We start from the raw sequence: 17,500 nt of genomic DNA on the forward strand, positions 1-17,500 counted from the left end.
GTGTTTGATGACTGATATGTAGCTGTTGCCCAGGTGTAGGGGCTCCTCTATAACCTGGGGGTTAGGGTCTTGACCTAAGCTGGGTGTAACAAAATCCCGGTACAGCACAGCAGTGCACTGAGAAACTTTATGCATTTCCTGAGTGTAAGCCTCTGAGCTCAAAAGACCAAATTTAAGCTTCAAGGACAGCAATTCTGCTTTCAGGGTAGCGTTTTCCTCGCCGAGTGCCATCAATTTTGTTTCCAACACCACGTCGTTCATGCGCCGTTTCTCCCGCGAGCGCTTGGCCGCTTCGTTGTTTTTGCGCCGTCTCTCCCAGTAGACGTTGTCCTTCTTCTCGTCGGGGATGAACTCCCTTTTCCGACGACAGGAGCTCTGGGTCTTGAATTGCGAACCCGAGTTGTTCTGGCCCATCAAGTCTCTTTGGCCTGGTTCTTCCTTGAATGTTTGCATGGTGTTACACTGTTGTTGCTGTCAATAAGAATGAATCCCTTCACTGATCATCTCTTAATGGTGGGACGTAATGTACATGTTTATGAAGTGGTGACGACCATGGGTGAGACGGCCGAGCAAGTTCAAAACCTATGTGGAAGAAAAGGAAAGAAAAAGTTGTGATATTTTAGTTCAATATTGTTAAATCGTAGCCTGGTTAACGCATAGTAAAGGATGTCATTCTACCAGACGTGGTATTTCTGTGATTTATATTTTACAGAAACAATTTTTCCATCTCCCCCGGCCTGAGACAAGCTACATAAATATAATATTGTCAAAGTAATTTGGTATAAAAATAAAAAGGTGGTATAATATGAGCTATTATTTGTGTTGAATTTGTTAGAAATGGTGTGGCTATTATCCACAACATAAAGATATGGCATCATAATATTAATAGTTGTAACAATTAACTAACTGATGTTGCTTAGTGTTACTGTAATAATAGCTGAATCAAATGAGGAAAGTCATGAATACTTTTTCTAAGAAATGTAAATGCATAAACATAAATGGCACAGTACCAGTCGAGAGGTTATTCAATGTGTAAATCGGATGGAATTGCTTGAATAGCATTTCATTAAATATTTTCTTATTTTAACATGTATTTCATTATTTATTTTGTTTCAAGGACAGAAGTAAAGAAATGGATAGTTTGGTCAACTGTCTTTTGCTTGTTATCTCGTGTGAAAACCTTGGGTGTACTATTATTTAAAGCAGGCTGTCGTTACTCAATCACAAGGCTATTTTTATCCACTCAAATACAACACAAATAGAGGCCCGTTATTTCTTAACTAGTTTCAATTCATGTTTAGTTGTTGTTTATTTTAACATATTATTGACCTTTCAGTATGCCCAGGACAAAGTAACTATACAGTTAAGATTAGGCCTACATTACAACTTACATGATTTCCTGTTAGATTCAAGAATTTAATAAAGCCTACTGGTTAAATACTGTGTAACATAAAGTTGCTTTAATGACAACAGGAAACTGTAAACAAAACACAATTTAGGCCCAACTTTATCCAACACAACTTCAAAATAAGGTCGGTTTGAAAGGTGTCATTGTTGCGCCAAAATAGAAGCTGTCACAAATGATTAACCCAACTCAATAGAAACATTCTGTGACCGTTAAATGTGTTCAATATAATATAATGAGAACCTTGATCCATCATTCTTACATTTATAATATTTTCGGGCACTGAACCTCAACAAAACTGTCATAAACAACGTATTTGCGGCGGCAGAGTTGGAAAATTAGACAAGCTGTATGCCAAAATGGCAGTCCTAGTTGGCAGATCCCATTGCTCCAGACAGCGAGGGAACAAAGGAATAGTCATAATCATACACAACACGTGGCCGTCCACAAGTACAAACATTCATCCCGGGCCGCAATGTCAAAACAACCACATATAGGCCTACCTTATATCTTTGTGATATTTCGAATTTGTTTTATGCGGGTCGAATACGGGGTTTGGGATGGTAATCCCGAGTCTACGTCGATAAAAAAAAAATAGCCTATTCCTACTCCACAGACCTACATATAAGCCTAGGTGAGGACCACGTGCTTGTGTATGAACCTAGTAATAACATCACAGAAGCCGCAGATGCAACACTTAAAACACAAGTGGCTTGAGCCAGACTAGAATAACTGGTCCAAGAAGAAGCCGCTTGTCGGTCCATGCTGCCGTACAAGCGGCTACTTCTTTTTCCAGTTGAAACTCTCTTAAGTCTGGCTCAGCTTTTCTCTTGGATGAAGGAATTTGGGGTCAACATGACATGACGGAGACGAAAGAGGCATGTCATGTCGCCCCCAAATTCCTTCATCGTGTAGTAGGGGTTACACAACTCCGTCCCCCCCTCGGTCTCCACCGACTGATCATGAAAAGGGTGGTATGAGAAAGAGTGGTAGGCTATAACACGATCGATGGGGTCACATCTAAGCAATACAATTGCTTAGTTTGAAAGCGGTATTAAGATACATTTAGTGCCTTTTTGGGTTGCGATCAGCTTTGTATTCTAACAAAAGAATACAGGGAGGGTCAAAAAGAGTATGCGTACGCTGAGTTGCATGACATAGTACAGTACTGGATCTATGTCACGGCTTTCAATGCACGCATATGCCGCCGATACGCCCATTGATATCGCGCCGTGTGTCATAACCGCGAGACCCTCGATCAGCATAACGTCACACTGTTTTTTTTAATTACACAATCGGCCCTATTATCCCAGCTCAATGCTTACACCTAGCAGACAATAACTTTAAAACAACCGGGGTTAGGTTCGGGTTTTTCGTAGGCTAAATACCGAGCAACCCGAATCCCAAACGTAATCTAAAAGGTAAATAAATAGGATGCATAAGTACATTTCAACTATTATAATCCTACAAAAGCTCCGTATACATCGTTGAGATTTGTTATAAACACGTACTATTACCAGTAGCCTAATACAATGTCGTGTGGTTAAGCATTGCTGGCACACGTTGTGACCCTACTACGAAAGAAAAGTACCTTATTATTGGCATCGGCCCGGAGGTTGTGTTCTTCTGTTGCGCCTCGTGTTATGCGTGAATAAGCAGCATATTCCCATTAACCAGGCAACAATGCTCAGCGTATTTCCCTATCAATATGGACTCACTTCCTTGTATCCCTTGCCTCATCCAGTCGAAGGGCACGTAGATTTGTGTTAGTAGGTCAGTGGTTAAGTGTGTTCGCCAGCGTGCTTACTGACAGCCTCCGCAGCCAATTAAAACGCACCGTAAGTGTGTGTGTGTGTGTGTGTGTGTGTGTGTGTGTGTGTGTGTGTGTGTGTGTGTGTGTGTGTGTGTGTGTGTGTGTGTGTGTGTGTGTGTGTGTGTGTGTGTGTGTGTGTGTGTGTGTGTGTGTGTGTGTGTGTGTGTGTGTGTTAAATACTGAAGTTTTAACATTTCATTAAAGTAACATTTATTCCGCTAATTCATTCCAACATTAAAAAATATATTCTTGATTTCTGAGCCCCCCAAATTATTCGCTAGAATGTATGGTATGCTATAATGCTATTCGCATAAGTTCCATAATGAAATGAATTATCGACAATTCCTTAAATTAAGCTAGTTGTTATACTTTGTAAACTAGACCAAATTATTCCATAGCACATCGCATTGTCCAAACGTATATATTGAACATGTCATTTTGAGGACACTTATACCATCTACTGCCCATTTGGGGAATTACCTATAATATTGGCTTTCATTGAATTTGCGCGATATGGTCATATGTTCTCTGGTTCAAATGTACCTCGAAAATGTGAGTAAAACCTATACACGAACCGTTACTTGAAATGAAAATCCCAATCAACAAATAAAAACACACAAAATCAAACAAAGTAATCCAAATAAGTCAAAATCTGTTGCAGAAGCCATAATCAATGATCAGATGGGCATATAGTTGCCAAGCCAATTGTGTGAAGTACCCAAGAAATTGTCCTTAAAGTGAGTGCTAGTCCTGATTTTTATTTGGGAACTATTTACAACAACAACCTTAACCTTGATGTTTACGCATTCACGGTACCTAATGCAGCTGCATTTATAGAGCCTGTGTGACTGGCATTCAATGTTATTCTGAGTCCACTTCTCACCCTTTGGCCATTATGGTGTTGTGGCTGGGTGTTCTTCATCTATATGCCATTAACCAGCTTAAACAGACGTCGTGCTCAGAGACCTAGGATGGCCAGTATGCAGAGAGGCATGAATGTCCGTCGTGGCTGGCCGCCTGAACCAGAAAGACCAGTGATATGATAGTAGCATCACTTCATGTAGCAATTACCAGTAGCTAGTAAATTGTAAACAAACACGTCCAGAAAACAACATATAGACAGGAATACGTTGAAATCGCCCCAACAAAAGGTATATTCCTATTATAGTCTTGCTATAGGTAGGCTACCCTATCACACTAATTAAATCATCCAAACAATTAAGACAAAGGGAAAAGGCCATGTGCAATCAATGGCACTATACATATAGGCAAATGTATAGTACAGTTTCAGCAAGTATAATCCATATGGAGTGTCAAAAGATGTAGAAGATCAGTATGCAATTACGGTGCATTTAACAAATGACAGCATCATTTAACTAGATGACTAGAGCATACGACTCAAATTGTCCATAGTTTTATTTAGTAAAATTGATAAATAAATGAAAACAATGAAACACATTTGATCGACAAGTAATGATATCTGGTAATGTTGCATATTTTACTTCTCCATTATAAAACACATCAATGTCTTTTAGGAAATTAATTGTACTGTATACCCCATGGTTGATTATAGAGTATGTTATTTAGGCTAATATCTGGTGGCAATGACATCATGGTAAAACAAGAAAAAGATATCGTAAGCAAACAAAGCTCCAAAACTAATTACATAAATTACAAATGTGTACAATAGGACATGAAACGTTTGATTGTAAAGAATAACCTCCAGCTACTACTCAGAGTAGAAAATAGGGCAGATAATGGAATAAATCAATGGAATTTTTCTAATGGGAATCTTACTCCCATTATTATCTGGTCTATAGTTGTTACACTGAGGTATATTTAGAGATAACGTCAATTAAACAAGTAAACTCCTTAAAAATAACAATAATACAAACAATGTGAAGTTGTGCGCCTTTACAAAACCTCTATATGCAATACATTCTACCACATGTTAACTTAATGTTGGCTAGTGTTTTTTTTTTATCATACAATGTTTTAACAAAACAACAACAGTACAATAAAAACACTGTCAAATCGGCGAACCCACACATCTTGAATCCCTATTTGATTGATTAGTATTACACAGCGGTGCCACATACTAATGATAAGGTCCATGATTGTCTCCATAATGAATCGGGATTTCTTTCCTCTTCTCTCTATGGGAAAGAATATCAAGATTCATTCTGCAATGTTTAACACTGGTATTTTACAGATTCACACCTGAGACACAATTTGCATTAAATACATCAGTGATGGCAAAAGAGTATCTCCAAAACATTCAAAAAGCATTCATCTGTATATTTCTTATGTTCATTCAGAGATTTCCTCAGCTCTAGGTTTGTTCCGTGTACCAGAGGCAACTCGCCCTAGGCGTGTTCAGAGTTCCACACTATCTAATCCTCTTGTACCGCCTCATTGTCGCCAAGCAATTCTGTTTCCGGAACTGGCTGAAACTCTGCATTCTGGTCCCCCTCTTTCTGAGACGACCCGTCAGCCAAGTCTTCATCGCTGGCCTTGGAATCGTTAAAAGCAGCTGCCCGCTCTGCCCCACCGCTGCTGGAGGGCAGTGTGGTGACGTACCCTGTGGAAGTGGATCCGCTGCCACTATGATGAGACCCGGCCTTGGCCACCAGCGGAGTCGGGTGATGCATCTGTTGATGAGCCATCGGCATCGGAATCTGCATGGGGTAGAAGTTTTGCATATACGGATAGGCTTGCATGGGCGGATACCCGTTCACGGGAATGTAGATCTGTTGGGGCATCATCGGCCGATGCATCTGACCCTTCATGGGCATGAACTGAGGGTGGGGATAGGGGGGCAAGCTTTTCTTGGGGCTGGCGTAGCGCGACGCGTTCGCCGTGCCCATGCTAACGTTGCTCACGGGGCTGGTGCTCAGGGAGCTGGTCTGAGTGGTGTTGCTGGTGCTGGCCGTCTGAGCCGAGCTGTTGTAGCTGGACGCGCTCTCCCAGGTCCGCAGGCGCGCGTGGATGTTCTTGAAGCGGGGCCGGCTGGTGGGGAACTCGCTCCAGCAGTCCAGCATCAGGGTGTAGGTCCCGGCCGGGCAGTCGTCGGGACAGGCCAGGAACTGCCGGCCCTGCACCATCTCGACCACGTCCTGGTTGGCGTAGCCGCAGTACGGCTGAAGGCCGTAGCTGAAGATCTCCCACAGCACCACGCCAAACGACCAGATGTCCGAGTCGGTGGAGAACTTCCCGTACATGATGGCCTCCGGGGACATCCAGCGGACGGGGAAGGAGTTGGAGCCGAAGAGGTTGTAGTAGTCGGCCGAGTACACGTCCCGGGACAGGCCCAGATCCTGGATCTTGACGTTGAGCTTGTCGCACACCAGGATGTTGCGGGCGGCCAGGTCTTTGTGGACCACCTGGTGGTTGGAGAGGTACTCCATGCCGGCGGCGATCTGGGTCACGATGTGCAGGAAGTCGGCCTGCTCCAGCGTGGACTTGACGGTGCGGTCGTCGTCGGAGCCGCCCACGTCGGAGTGGGGCGAGTGCACCACCAGGAACTCGTGCAGGTCGCCGCGGCCCGAGTAGCCGAACACCATGCTCACGGGCTGCTCCTTGGTGACCACGCCCAGGAGGCACAGGACGTTGTGGTGCTGCAGGCGCGCGCGCAGCACGCCCTCCTGCCGGAACTCCTCGCAGAGCGCGGCGTCGGCCTTGTCCTTGAGCGTCTTGATGGCCACCACCTGGCTCTGCTCGCCGTGGGCCGCGCCGTACAGGTGGCCCTTGTACATCTTCCCGAAGCGGTCCTCGCCCAGGTCCTCCATGAAGTGCAGGGTGGACATGCTGATCTCCCTCGTCGGCTGCCATCCAATCAAAAGCAAGGAGATAGGTCAGCCTACAGTTTTCACTAGCAACCGTTTCATTTATTTAGTGTGAAGGGAGCAAGGTGGGAGCGTGAGACATTTCAAGACCCGTGTTGAGGTCATCGCTAGCTGGAGACCTGGAGGTGAGATCCAGGCCACGACGGAGGACTTACGTGGGGTTTCTGCTGGTTGAGCAGAGGCAGCTCCATGTCCTGGCTGGGGGAGGCGGCGAGCTGGCGGCGAGGAGGCGTGTCCGTGTTCCCCTTCTGCTTGTTGCGGCACATGCAGAACAGGAAGAAGAGGCAGGCGATCACCAGCGGGAGGGCGATACTGGGGATCAGGATGTACAGGATCTCCTTCTTCAGGTTGTCTGGGGGCTCTGTGGAGAGAGAGAGAGAGAGGAGGTGTTGGATGGGTTGAATCTCTGGGGGGGGGAATGTGTTGAGTCTCTCTGAGAGAGCTGCAATACATCAAGTACCAATCAAGTATTCAACAATGTTAAAATCTGGCTAAAATCTGATGCTGATAAACTTTTATTAACCTTTATTGCAAAAAATATTTATCAAAAAACTGAAAAAAATACAGTAGAAGGGACTGGATTATTAGCATTTGCCTTTTCACAAATCACCTAAAAGCATTAATGAGGAAAGCATACCAAAAATGACTGTTATCAGCTCTCTATCAATGTTCAAGACAATATCATAATCAAACACACACGTAAGAACAACATTCGAACTCGGACACGACAAGAGGCAGCATCGTGAAGCAAGGACGTCGGCCCCCTGACCCAGCAGAGTGACTTACTGCAGGGGTAGATCTCACAGAGGTCCACCCGGACCTGGGGGTCCAGCGTGAAGCACCAGGGGCCCTGCATCTGACCCCCGGGGTTACGGCAGAAGTTGTGGCCCCCCCGGAGCTCGGGGTACTCTGTGGGCGACAGGTGGTGCTTGTGGGGGTAGTGGGTACCCCACGGCTGGCACAGGTATCCCGATTTGGTGACGCTGAGCGTGCCTTTGTACTGGGCCCCGCTGCCGTTGTAGCAGCTGTGGTCCGGGGGAGAGTCTGCAAAAAAGGGAGGATTCAGTTTTAGAAATGGGTCGAAACACTGAAACGTTTTGGGCTTTGGATGAATAGCGCAGCCACACACAGTAGGAATTAGACAAGACATTGACGAGATTAATTGTATTGGTCTGAAATTGAAAGGGCAACATAGATCCATACTGTTGACTGGTTTGTGTCAATTAAAGATGTCATAATGGAGTAAGTAAGTGTGTGTTTGTCTTGTCCTTTTCATAATTCAATGACTCATAAAGTGTCAGATATTGATAATTCTCTCTCTGCTGAGGCAGAGTATACACAGTGCAAATTTGCGATTAGCGTACACTGGCGTTTTGAACCTCTCTTGCAGCAAATCGAGGCGTTTTCGCTGCTCAACGTGTTTCTTTTTAATAAAACATGTTTTTCCGAAAGAGAGAGAGAGAGAGAGAGAGAGAGAGAGAGAGAGAGAGAGAGAGAGAGAGAGAGAGAGAGAGAGAGAGAGAGAGAGAGAGAGAGAGAGATTCTAAACACTAGCCTAAACAAGGTCTTTGAATCGCAATCTCACAGACGTTTTTTCTATTTGACCAAATCCCGATCTACACAGAGCGAGACATTCAAAACGCCGCCGCCACCAGGGGGGGGCCTAACGAGTCAGTCGGACGCTCCAAACCTACTGGGGTTCAGGCTCTCGGCGGGCACCCCGATCCTCATGCAGGAGGCGGCGTCCGGGGAGGCGGGCGGGGGCAGCAGGTGGCAGCTGGGCAGCTCCAGCTGCATGAGGATCATGGGGTTGGAGCGGGCGATGGTGTACTCGGCGTGGCACAGGTCGTCCTCCAGGGCCTCGCACTCGTCCCGACACAGCTGCCTCCGGTGGGGGCCCCGCGCCTCCTCGTCGCACAGGGGGAACACGTAGTGGCAGAAGGACGGGATGGCGAACTGGGAGCAGTCGTCCGACAGGTGGGTGGACGTCCCGATCATTGTGAAGGCCGCTGTGGGGGGGGGGGGATGAGTGAGGAGATTACATGAAGCCCGGTTGGCATTGAGTTGAGGGTACAGAGTATAACGGAGGACTTGCAGCTGTGGTTGGGACGTCGCAGTGTGAACAAATGTTTGGTTGACACTCCTTAAAGCTACGGAAGCATGGAGTTCACACACAAACATTAGGGTGGAAGACCACCCGTATAGGAAATCAATCAAAAGTACCCTGGTAAGGTCGGTTGGGAGTTATCACGTTAGGATAATTAAAATGTGGGGTAGTTAAAAACATAATGATAAGCAATGTGAAGGATGTGCAACTTTGAGTTCAAAGACTAGGATGTTTTTTGTGCAAATCTTATTCTCTTTTTGTCTTATTTTTATAACTCACTAAATGACCAAAGTTAAACCGCTGCTATATCAGTTATAACAGTTTCTTACCTGTGATGCGGTTCTCGCTTTCCCCCTGCATCTGCAGAGACTCAACATAGATGCTCTGGTTTCCGATGAAGCGAGCGCAAGCGATGCCCCGGTACGGCTGACAGAAGCCTTTCGCGGGTGTTCTGAAAATAAACATGAAAGACTGTTAAGAGTGGACAATGCATCACGTTCAGATCTTCTTTTTCATAGTTTTCATAATTACAAAGCTGGCCCTCTGTGTTTCTAATTAATTATCTCAACCTATCTCTTCTTGCTTAAATCGATTATCTATTTGCAAAAGATAGCCATGTATTGATTAAAATAACTGCTGTTTATCACTAGAATATTTATATTCATGTAATGTGTGTCTGAAACTGTTTTTTTTTAAATAAGTAGAGAGTAGAGAGTAGAGAGTTAGAGGGTTGCTACTTAAAACTATTGAATATGTTATCTTAAAACCAGTTGTAGGCTCTGACTCACATAGTTAAATATTTATGTTACATCTATGTGTTGATAATCATGTTGAAACGTTTACTTTGGCTAAGCCAGGGCGACAAGAATTGTGGTTATTCATACAGCAGCCTTTGTTTCCATCTGAGCGCCTCACAAGCGCCCCCTTCTGGTGCGGTGAATCATTAAAAACAAAACTTTAGTTTGAGGGATGGGAATAAGATCATTGCTCTAAGCAACATAACTGCAAACGAACACAGCATTTTGACTTGTTAGACTCTTAGTTATGTAAACACTTTGGCCTTTTGAACTCGTAGTTAGCCCCTGCTGGCTGTCTGAATCAAGGTTAGGCAGGGCTTTTTAGACTCTGGTGCTTTCAGACAAAGCCATACACACAGCATAATACTCCATTATTTTAAATGGATAATTTAACTGCGCCACCACCCTTTTTTGACCTTCCCTGCCTTGAAACTGTGAGATTTAGTGCACGACGTAAACCAAATAAACTTCAATCTCCTCAATGTGCGTCCAACGACGTTGTAACATTGATGAGTGGTGGAGGTGACTGGGTAGGCCTCACAGACGAGGTGGGAGGTAAGGTTAAAAGAAACATTTGTATGACTATGTTTGAAAGATTTATCTTGTGTTTACAGGAACTCGGAGCACCGGTTCATATGTGATATCACTGGAATCTAAACAGGCCTAAAACACAGACCCTGTGTTATGTAGTCCCTTACTTTTATTAGGCCTACTCATCATGAATACTTCAAAGTAAAATCTCTGCACACATTTCTGTTTCACACAAAGCTGCACGTACAACATTTGTAATTGTGTGAGCCGCAAAAAAAAAAGACGATAAGAAAAGTCTTTCATGTCTGATAGCGAAATGTTCTTAAGAAATTGGTCTCGTGGATGTAACTGACGAGCCTCGGACTTAATCACTCGTGGTGAACTTCAAACAAGCCATTAGGAGAAAAAAAAACGCCATAGCCGAGGGACACTGAGCAGTGGCTTCATCCAGACTGGACTGTACAACGTAACCGAGAAGAACATTGCAACCTGTACGTGAGCAGAACAAATCAGAAGTGGACCGCTCAAATCAATCAGCTCCAATTGATTGATAGCTAAACAAGATGCCTCACGCAGGTTATATATACCGTTGCATGTCCTTCTGGTTCTCTGGGGAGTACACACAGTAACAGTGCATCCCATGGGCAACTGGCTGCGCTGTGCACATTCTGCCGGGATGTTGTCAAAGACAGCTGTCAATGCTTAAGTCCCCCAGTCCCCCCCCCCCCCCCCACACAGGCAGTAATAACATCTGGGAGTAATTTTTGCTCCAGCTTAGATTTGTCATAGGGAGAATTTCACCCAAGATAAGATTTGAAGAAAGGGGAAATTACACTGCAGTGCGGCGTTTAAAGCAGTCATCAAATGGCGGCTGCTGTTGTAGCTGACCAACACAGGCCTTACGAAAGAACAAGGGATAGAGGCAGCAGCAGAGTTCCCACAAGGCAGCGTGGTTCGCTTGCTAACTAGTGCAGCAGACTTTGTCCACTGTAACAGGAGGGCGGGTTGATGATGGAGTAGTTAAGGGATATGTGGTCGGACTAATAATAGAGGACGGACCAGAAGTAGAATTTTCCAGTAAATTTGACAAATTGGAATGCACTGTTTCCTAAGTTCATTATTTTACAAATAGCCTTTGAAAAGGGAACGGAGGTTGGAATGATTAAATGTTATTGGAAAACGAAATATAATGAGTTAATCACGGATCAGATCATGCTAAATGCGTCAAAATGGAATCAGTTTGCGCTAAACGGCATGAATGTATCTAAGTTTGTAGAGCTGGAAATACAAAAGAAGATAGAGATGTAGAAGACAGCTGAAGGTCTAGAGTTGAAGAGAACAATGGGGGAAAGACCATGAGGGGAAATACAAACAGGGTTGGTATCATCTCCAAACCACACACTTTCCAATACATTATCAACCACAACCTCAGCTTATCATGGCATCTCATGCACACAGTGAAACGTGAAGTCACAGACCAGCGCAAAAAAACGGTAAAAACTAAAGGGATAGTTTTCAAGGGAAAGTTCTCAAGATGTTATATTGATTTATTTTGCGACTTGCACATTACCATTCTATGCACACACTCAATTCTCCAGATGGAAAGGGGTCACACAGCAGGAAAGGGCCGCCAAAGTTGTGGAACATTTTCTTACATTAAATCAACCAACGGTCACTCAACAGCTTGTAAACGTGTCCTAGGGTTCAAAGGCTGTCTGTGTAAAACGTTGGACAGAACAATGGGTCCCAGAGTGGTGGTTTGGGTTGAACACGCAGGGCAAGTGGAGAACCTGGGTTCTGCTTTCTGTACATACTAACCACCGCCGGGGGAATTCAACCACTGCAAACACGGCCTCGGCTGCACAGAGTGGAGGGACTGAGGCAGGCCTAATGATTTGAGACAGCGTGTACACGGTGATGGTGAGATACAGCAGAGACAACAACCACGGGGGAACGCGAGCAGCGGCCGCGGCCACAGAGCGGATGACGGGTGGAATCCAGTCTTGCCAGCACACCGACAATTGGTGTGATTATCCAAATCGCCGCTAAAATTCCCCACTGAATGATGCCAAGGACTATATATGCCCTCCGCCACATCTGTTTGCATGCTCGGTTACATATTCAGAAAGACCCCGTAAACTGGTTGAGTTTGGATGTAAGATCCAACGTTGGGGAGATCAAGAATGAAATCTTTCAGTTGCAATTGTAGTGGATTGGTAGGAATACAAAATGCTTGTACTTTATATTTGATCTTATATTTAAACCTCCTCTGTAATATATTTGACATCTGTTGCGAATCTCAAGCTACTATCAAGATGCAGTCATTGTGAGGCCAAGATTGGCTGCTGATGTGGTAGATTTTCGGAAAAAATTGTTCAAGAAACTAGATACAATTTAAAACACAAAAGTCTGTTGGATGGAAGTTTGATGTGTTCAAGTTTTTTGTAGGCATTCAACTATTTTACAATGATGACCTGCCGATAGTTTCACTAAAGTCTGAACAAAACAATTGTCAGTTGTCTTGGCACCCAAAACTAGCCATGTTGCTCTTTGGCTCATTGTCTTGTTAAAGAATGTGATGAATTTGCCATAAACAGTGAGAGATTCAACACAAATTTTAACATTAGATTCACATCCATTTCTATTTCTTAAATGTACCAAAAAAAATGGCTAAATTAGTAACTGAACCACTAGTTTTCACACATATGTAATGTTACATAAAAAAGTTAAAGCTATATATTTTTTTGCAAGGGTGCCATTGCATGTCCCAACCAAGAATAGGCCTTTTGTTTGTGAAATTGGCGTGTGTGTGTGTGTGTGTGTGTGTGTGTGTGTGTGTGTGTGTGTGTGTGTGTGTGTGTGTGTGTGTGTGTGTGTGTGTGTGTGTGTGTGTGTGTGTGTGTGTGTGTGTGTGTGTGTGTGTGTGTGTGTGTGTGTGTGTGTGTGTGTGTGTGTGTGTGTGTTCGTGTATGTGTGTGTGAATGTGTGTTTGTGTGTGTGTATGGCCAGGCCAATGAGCCCCATATGTGAAATATGTAGACAATCATGTCAAGTAATTGTCACATTCACAAATGAATAGGAAAAAACGATGGTCAGCGTATTGGTCACCTTATGCTCTTGTGCTCTCTTACGTGTGTGTGTGTGTGTGTGCGCGGGTGTGTGTCTACTCTTGAGCTGGGTCGAGACGGATTCTATGGGGGAAACAGTAAAGACCATTGAAGCCGCCTTCCTTTAGAAAATAAACGGTGCTCAGCAATGGCTGAGACTGTGTTATGTCAGACACGACGTTGGTGGTGGTGGTGGTGGTGGTAGGGGTGGTGGTGGTAGGGGTGGTGGTGGTGGTGGTGGTTGTGCTGACGGTGGTGCCCGCGCCGGGTTATGAATGAGGGGGTAACATAAAGGTGAATTACGAGAGGCGCTATAGCTTAGAAACCCACACGGGGAGTCAGGCTAGGATTTTTTTGGAGCAGAAACAAGAATGAGCTGTTTATACTCTCTGTATCTACGCTGGTCTCTAACAAGACACTTTAATGATGGACAGTTATAATGTTAGTGCGCTGGGGAGAACTACCCCCCCCCCCCTCCAATGAGAGGGCCTCTAAGGCCAGTGAATCAGCATTCCTTCCAGGTCAGAAGTGTCCTGTCCAAACCACCACTAGCCTGCTGACTGCGAGGGAAGGAATCTGTGCTGAGGTCTGTGTCTGTGACCGTATCTCGACGAAGCCGAGTGGTGGGCCCGTGAATAAGTGTTGCGTAAAAGATTTGTCGAGTTACAGCCAAAGCAGCATTGGGAATGTGACGACTTTATCTGATGGTGGCGGGTGTAAAATTCAGCATTAGTCCATGGTGGAAGGGAAGATACATCGCAGGCATGTCTATGCAGGCCAGTTTAGATGCCTCGGGCGTGCTATCCCCACACACACACACACACACACACACATGCACACACACAAACACACACACACTAACGTGCACAAAAACACACAAACACACGCATGCGCACACACACACACACACACACACACACACACACACACACACACACACACACACACACACACACACACACACACACACACACACACACACACACACACACACACACACACACACACACACACACACACACACACACACACACACACACACACACACACACACACACACACGTAATCACTTACTTTTCAACAGGGCCATGTGTTGGAAGCTGTCCTGTGGAGCAGAAGAAGGCAGAGGGGGTAAACAAAATGATCTCAACCAGCATTCAGCAAAGCACACAGTCAAACATGCTGCACACATTCCCCCAATCGCCCCGGGCTGCCAGTGTATTAGGACTCCAAATTTAAACATCACAGTGTATACCCTCATTGTACCTCAAAATAGTTAATATCACATGTATAAACATATCACAAGCATATGTGATAATAAATATAAATTAGCGGCTATGGTACTGTCACAAAAACACAAAAATACACCTCAAAGCCATATGGGTATGATAATTCAATTCAATTCAATTCAAAGTGTTTATTGTCATATGCACAAATGAGACGGTCTCAGTTGGATAATGGATGAAGGAGTAAAAATCCACCGGTTTAAGTACATCCAGATACATTCACATCTAAACACGTCTCCCAATTGCACCACCAGCACCTCCTCACCCAGCTTGACGTAGAGCACCCCGGTGTTGGAGATGACCTTCAGGGTGTTGGTGGCCAGACACTGGTAGTAGCCCGTGTCGGTGGTGTCCAGGTCGGTGATGCGCAGCTTGGAGCCCGAGTCCATCTTCCGGATGGAGATGCGTCCCGGCTCCTGAACCACGGGGGCGTCGTTCTTCAGCCAGCGGATGGTGGGCCGGGGGTTCCCCGAAACCCTGCAGTGCAGCGTGGCCGTCTGGCCCTGGAAGTGGGTGATGTTGTTGACCGGGCCCAGGAACCTCAGGTAGAAGCCTGGTGGAAGAGTTGGAATGGAGCCACGGGAGTGTTGGGTTATTGGAGGGTTTAACACATAAGTGACCTTATTTGGGTTATTTTGGGCTAAAAGGAGCAAAGTGGGCGAATTAGACATGCCTGCCTGCCTTTCTATTTTTGGGCTATCCTCAATTGTGGTAAACCGTGACGATGTGGTCAAACGATGACCCCAAAGATTGGGATTTGATGAGTTTATTCTCAATTTCACATTATCTAAGTGGTGATTAAAACATCGTTTTTTTCTTAAATTCTGGTTCAATTTTGGAATTAGCTCTGTTGCGATTTATAGCACTCTGTTTGAGGATCGAACCAAGTGCTTCTTTGAGGGGTGATTGAACAGATTGTAAATGCCTGGTGGGACCCATTCACTGACGACATGTTGAAGGGGGAGGGGTGTGTGTGCCTGGTTCTAACTACTCATGCAAAAGTCTCCTTGTGCTTTCTTCAAACGAAAGTCACTGCAAACTATGTGTGCATTAAAAATTGTATATGCTAAGAAATAAAAGTAATGTATAAGAAAATAGTTCCAATACTGTCACAATATTATAATAGGATATCATATATAGGTTAACTTGTCATGTAACAGTTTCCCTACACAACAGACCACATTGTGAACTAGGGGTGCGGTACAACTTTGATTCACTCAGAGTCAAAAATACTGTAATAGAAAAGAGTTCCAATACTGTCACAATATAATAGTATTATGCCACATAGACTCGTATCATTTTTCTTCCACAGGGGTGGACAGACTGACTGATAGGACACATCATGATATTAAAAAACGCATCTCAACTAGGGAAATATTGCCATGGGCTGCTGCAATCCATCAAGCGGCCAACATGAGTCAGACAGAGAGGCACAAAACATGCTTTTCCTGGTTCAAGAGTCAAGACAGACACAAGCAGAGGGACGCACAAACAAACACTTTCACAATAAACTAAACAAAATGGTAACCATTGCTGGAATATCTAGGCAGAGTCTCTTGTACGGAGTACCAGTGAAGTGGGTGCTCTCGCTGTTGACTACCAATAAGGGAACTTGTCCTAGCTGCTTCCCATTCTGTCTGATTAGCTGTACCCGGAGCTTCACTTAGAATGCGGGAGATCAGAGGGTGCTGTGACAGGACAGTCCCAGTGCGTCTTGGTTGATCCTATTACGTTGTACGTGCAGTGTAACAGCATGGCGTAATAATGACAAAGCTGTACACTGTCCTCTCTTCAAATGAATGCAATGTGTGCATAAACCACACACAAACAAACCACAACAATGCAGCCTTTGTTTGTGACTTACAGCTATACATTCCCTGGGTTTGGCAAGGGAGTTTTTCAGGTGAAGTTGTAATTCTTATCTTTTCTCAACATTGGTTGCGTCTGATCAACAGAGATTTCTAATGATTGTGATGTGTCAATCAAAAGTTTGCAGTATCGCAAGCTGCGCTCATTCAGCACGGTAGGTGCAGTTAATATATGTGACCCCAAATATCCATAGCTAAACCAGCATTGGTACTACAGCATGTTATACTTTAGTTGGAAATTCAACACGTGGCAGCAAAGTACGGTTCATCAATGGAGTGACATTGATCATATCTCTAAAATTCAATCTGCCATTGAATGTGATTTCAAGGCTGTCTTCCATGGAAGGTGCAATGGACTGGTACTTTTATAATAATGGCCAATTGTACTGTCATCTCTGCTTTCAGGTGATCAGGCGTAACACACGGGCCGGGAGAAGGGCGATGACTAAACGTTGAAACGTTCATAGTTGTGTAGGCGGTGTCTCTGTACTCTCTCAAGCTCTCCTCTCTGAATGAAGCTTAGGGGTTATGAGAGGTTATTCTGGAGAATATAAACAATGGGGAACGCAAATAAATACTCTTGATTAACTGAGTTCACCCAGCAAGACGTTATTCCAGTGCAGCAGCTGCTGCCTAACCATACTGTGCAATGGATGTCATTTAGCATTACACTGGTGTATCTGACAAACTGTCTCTCTATCTCTGAGTATCTGTCTCTCTGTCTGTCTGTCTCTCTGTCCG

General features: G+C 44.7%; 1 protein-coding gene across 1 annotated transcript in view; it reads right to left on the reverse strand.

Moving 5' to 3' along the window:
• Nucleotides 1-3,439: 3,439 nt before the first annotated feature.
• ror2 (receptor tyrosine kinase-like orphan receptor 2) overlaps nt 3,440-17,500 on the reverse strand; it is a 24,770-nt gene continuing 10,709 nt past the window's right edge. The window contains exons 3-9 of the mRNA XM_056588750.1: nt 15,157-15,444; nt 14,680-14,710; nt 9,500-9,621; nt 8,758-9,072; nt 7,850-8,107; nt 7,219-7,424; nt 3,440-7,042 (exon numbers count right to left, since the gene is read on the reverse strand). Of these exons, the coding sequence (XP_056444725.1) occupies nt 5,612-7,042; nt 7,219-7,424; nt 7,850-8,107; nt 8,758-9,072; nt 9,500-9,621; nt 14,680-14,710; nt 15,157-15,444 (2,651 nt within the window). The 3' untranslated portion in view covers nt 3,440-5,611. The remainder of the gene's footprint in view (nt 7,043-7,218; nt 7,425-7,849; nt 8,108-8,757; nt 9,073-9,499; nt 9,622-14,679; nt 14,711-15,156; nt 15,445-17,500) is intronic.

The sequence above is a fragment of the Gadus chalcogrammus genome, chromosome 4, assembly GCF_026213295.1.
Source record: "Gadus chalcogrammus isolate NIFS_2021 chromosome 4, NIFS_Gcha_1.0, whole genome shotgun sequence".
Taxonomy (NCBI): Eukaryota; Metazoa; Chordata; class Actinopteri; order Gadiformes; family Gadidae; genus Gadus; species Gadus chalcogrammus.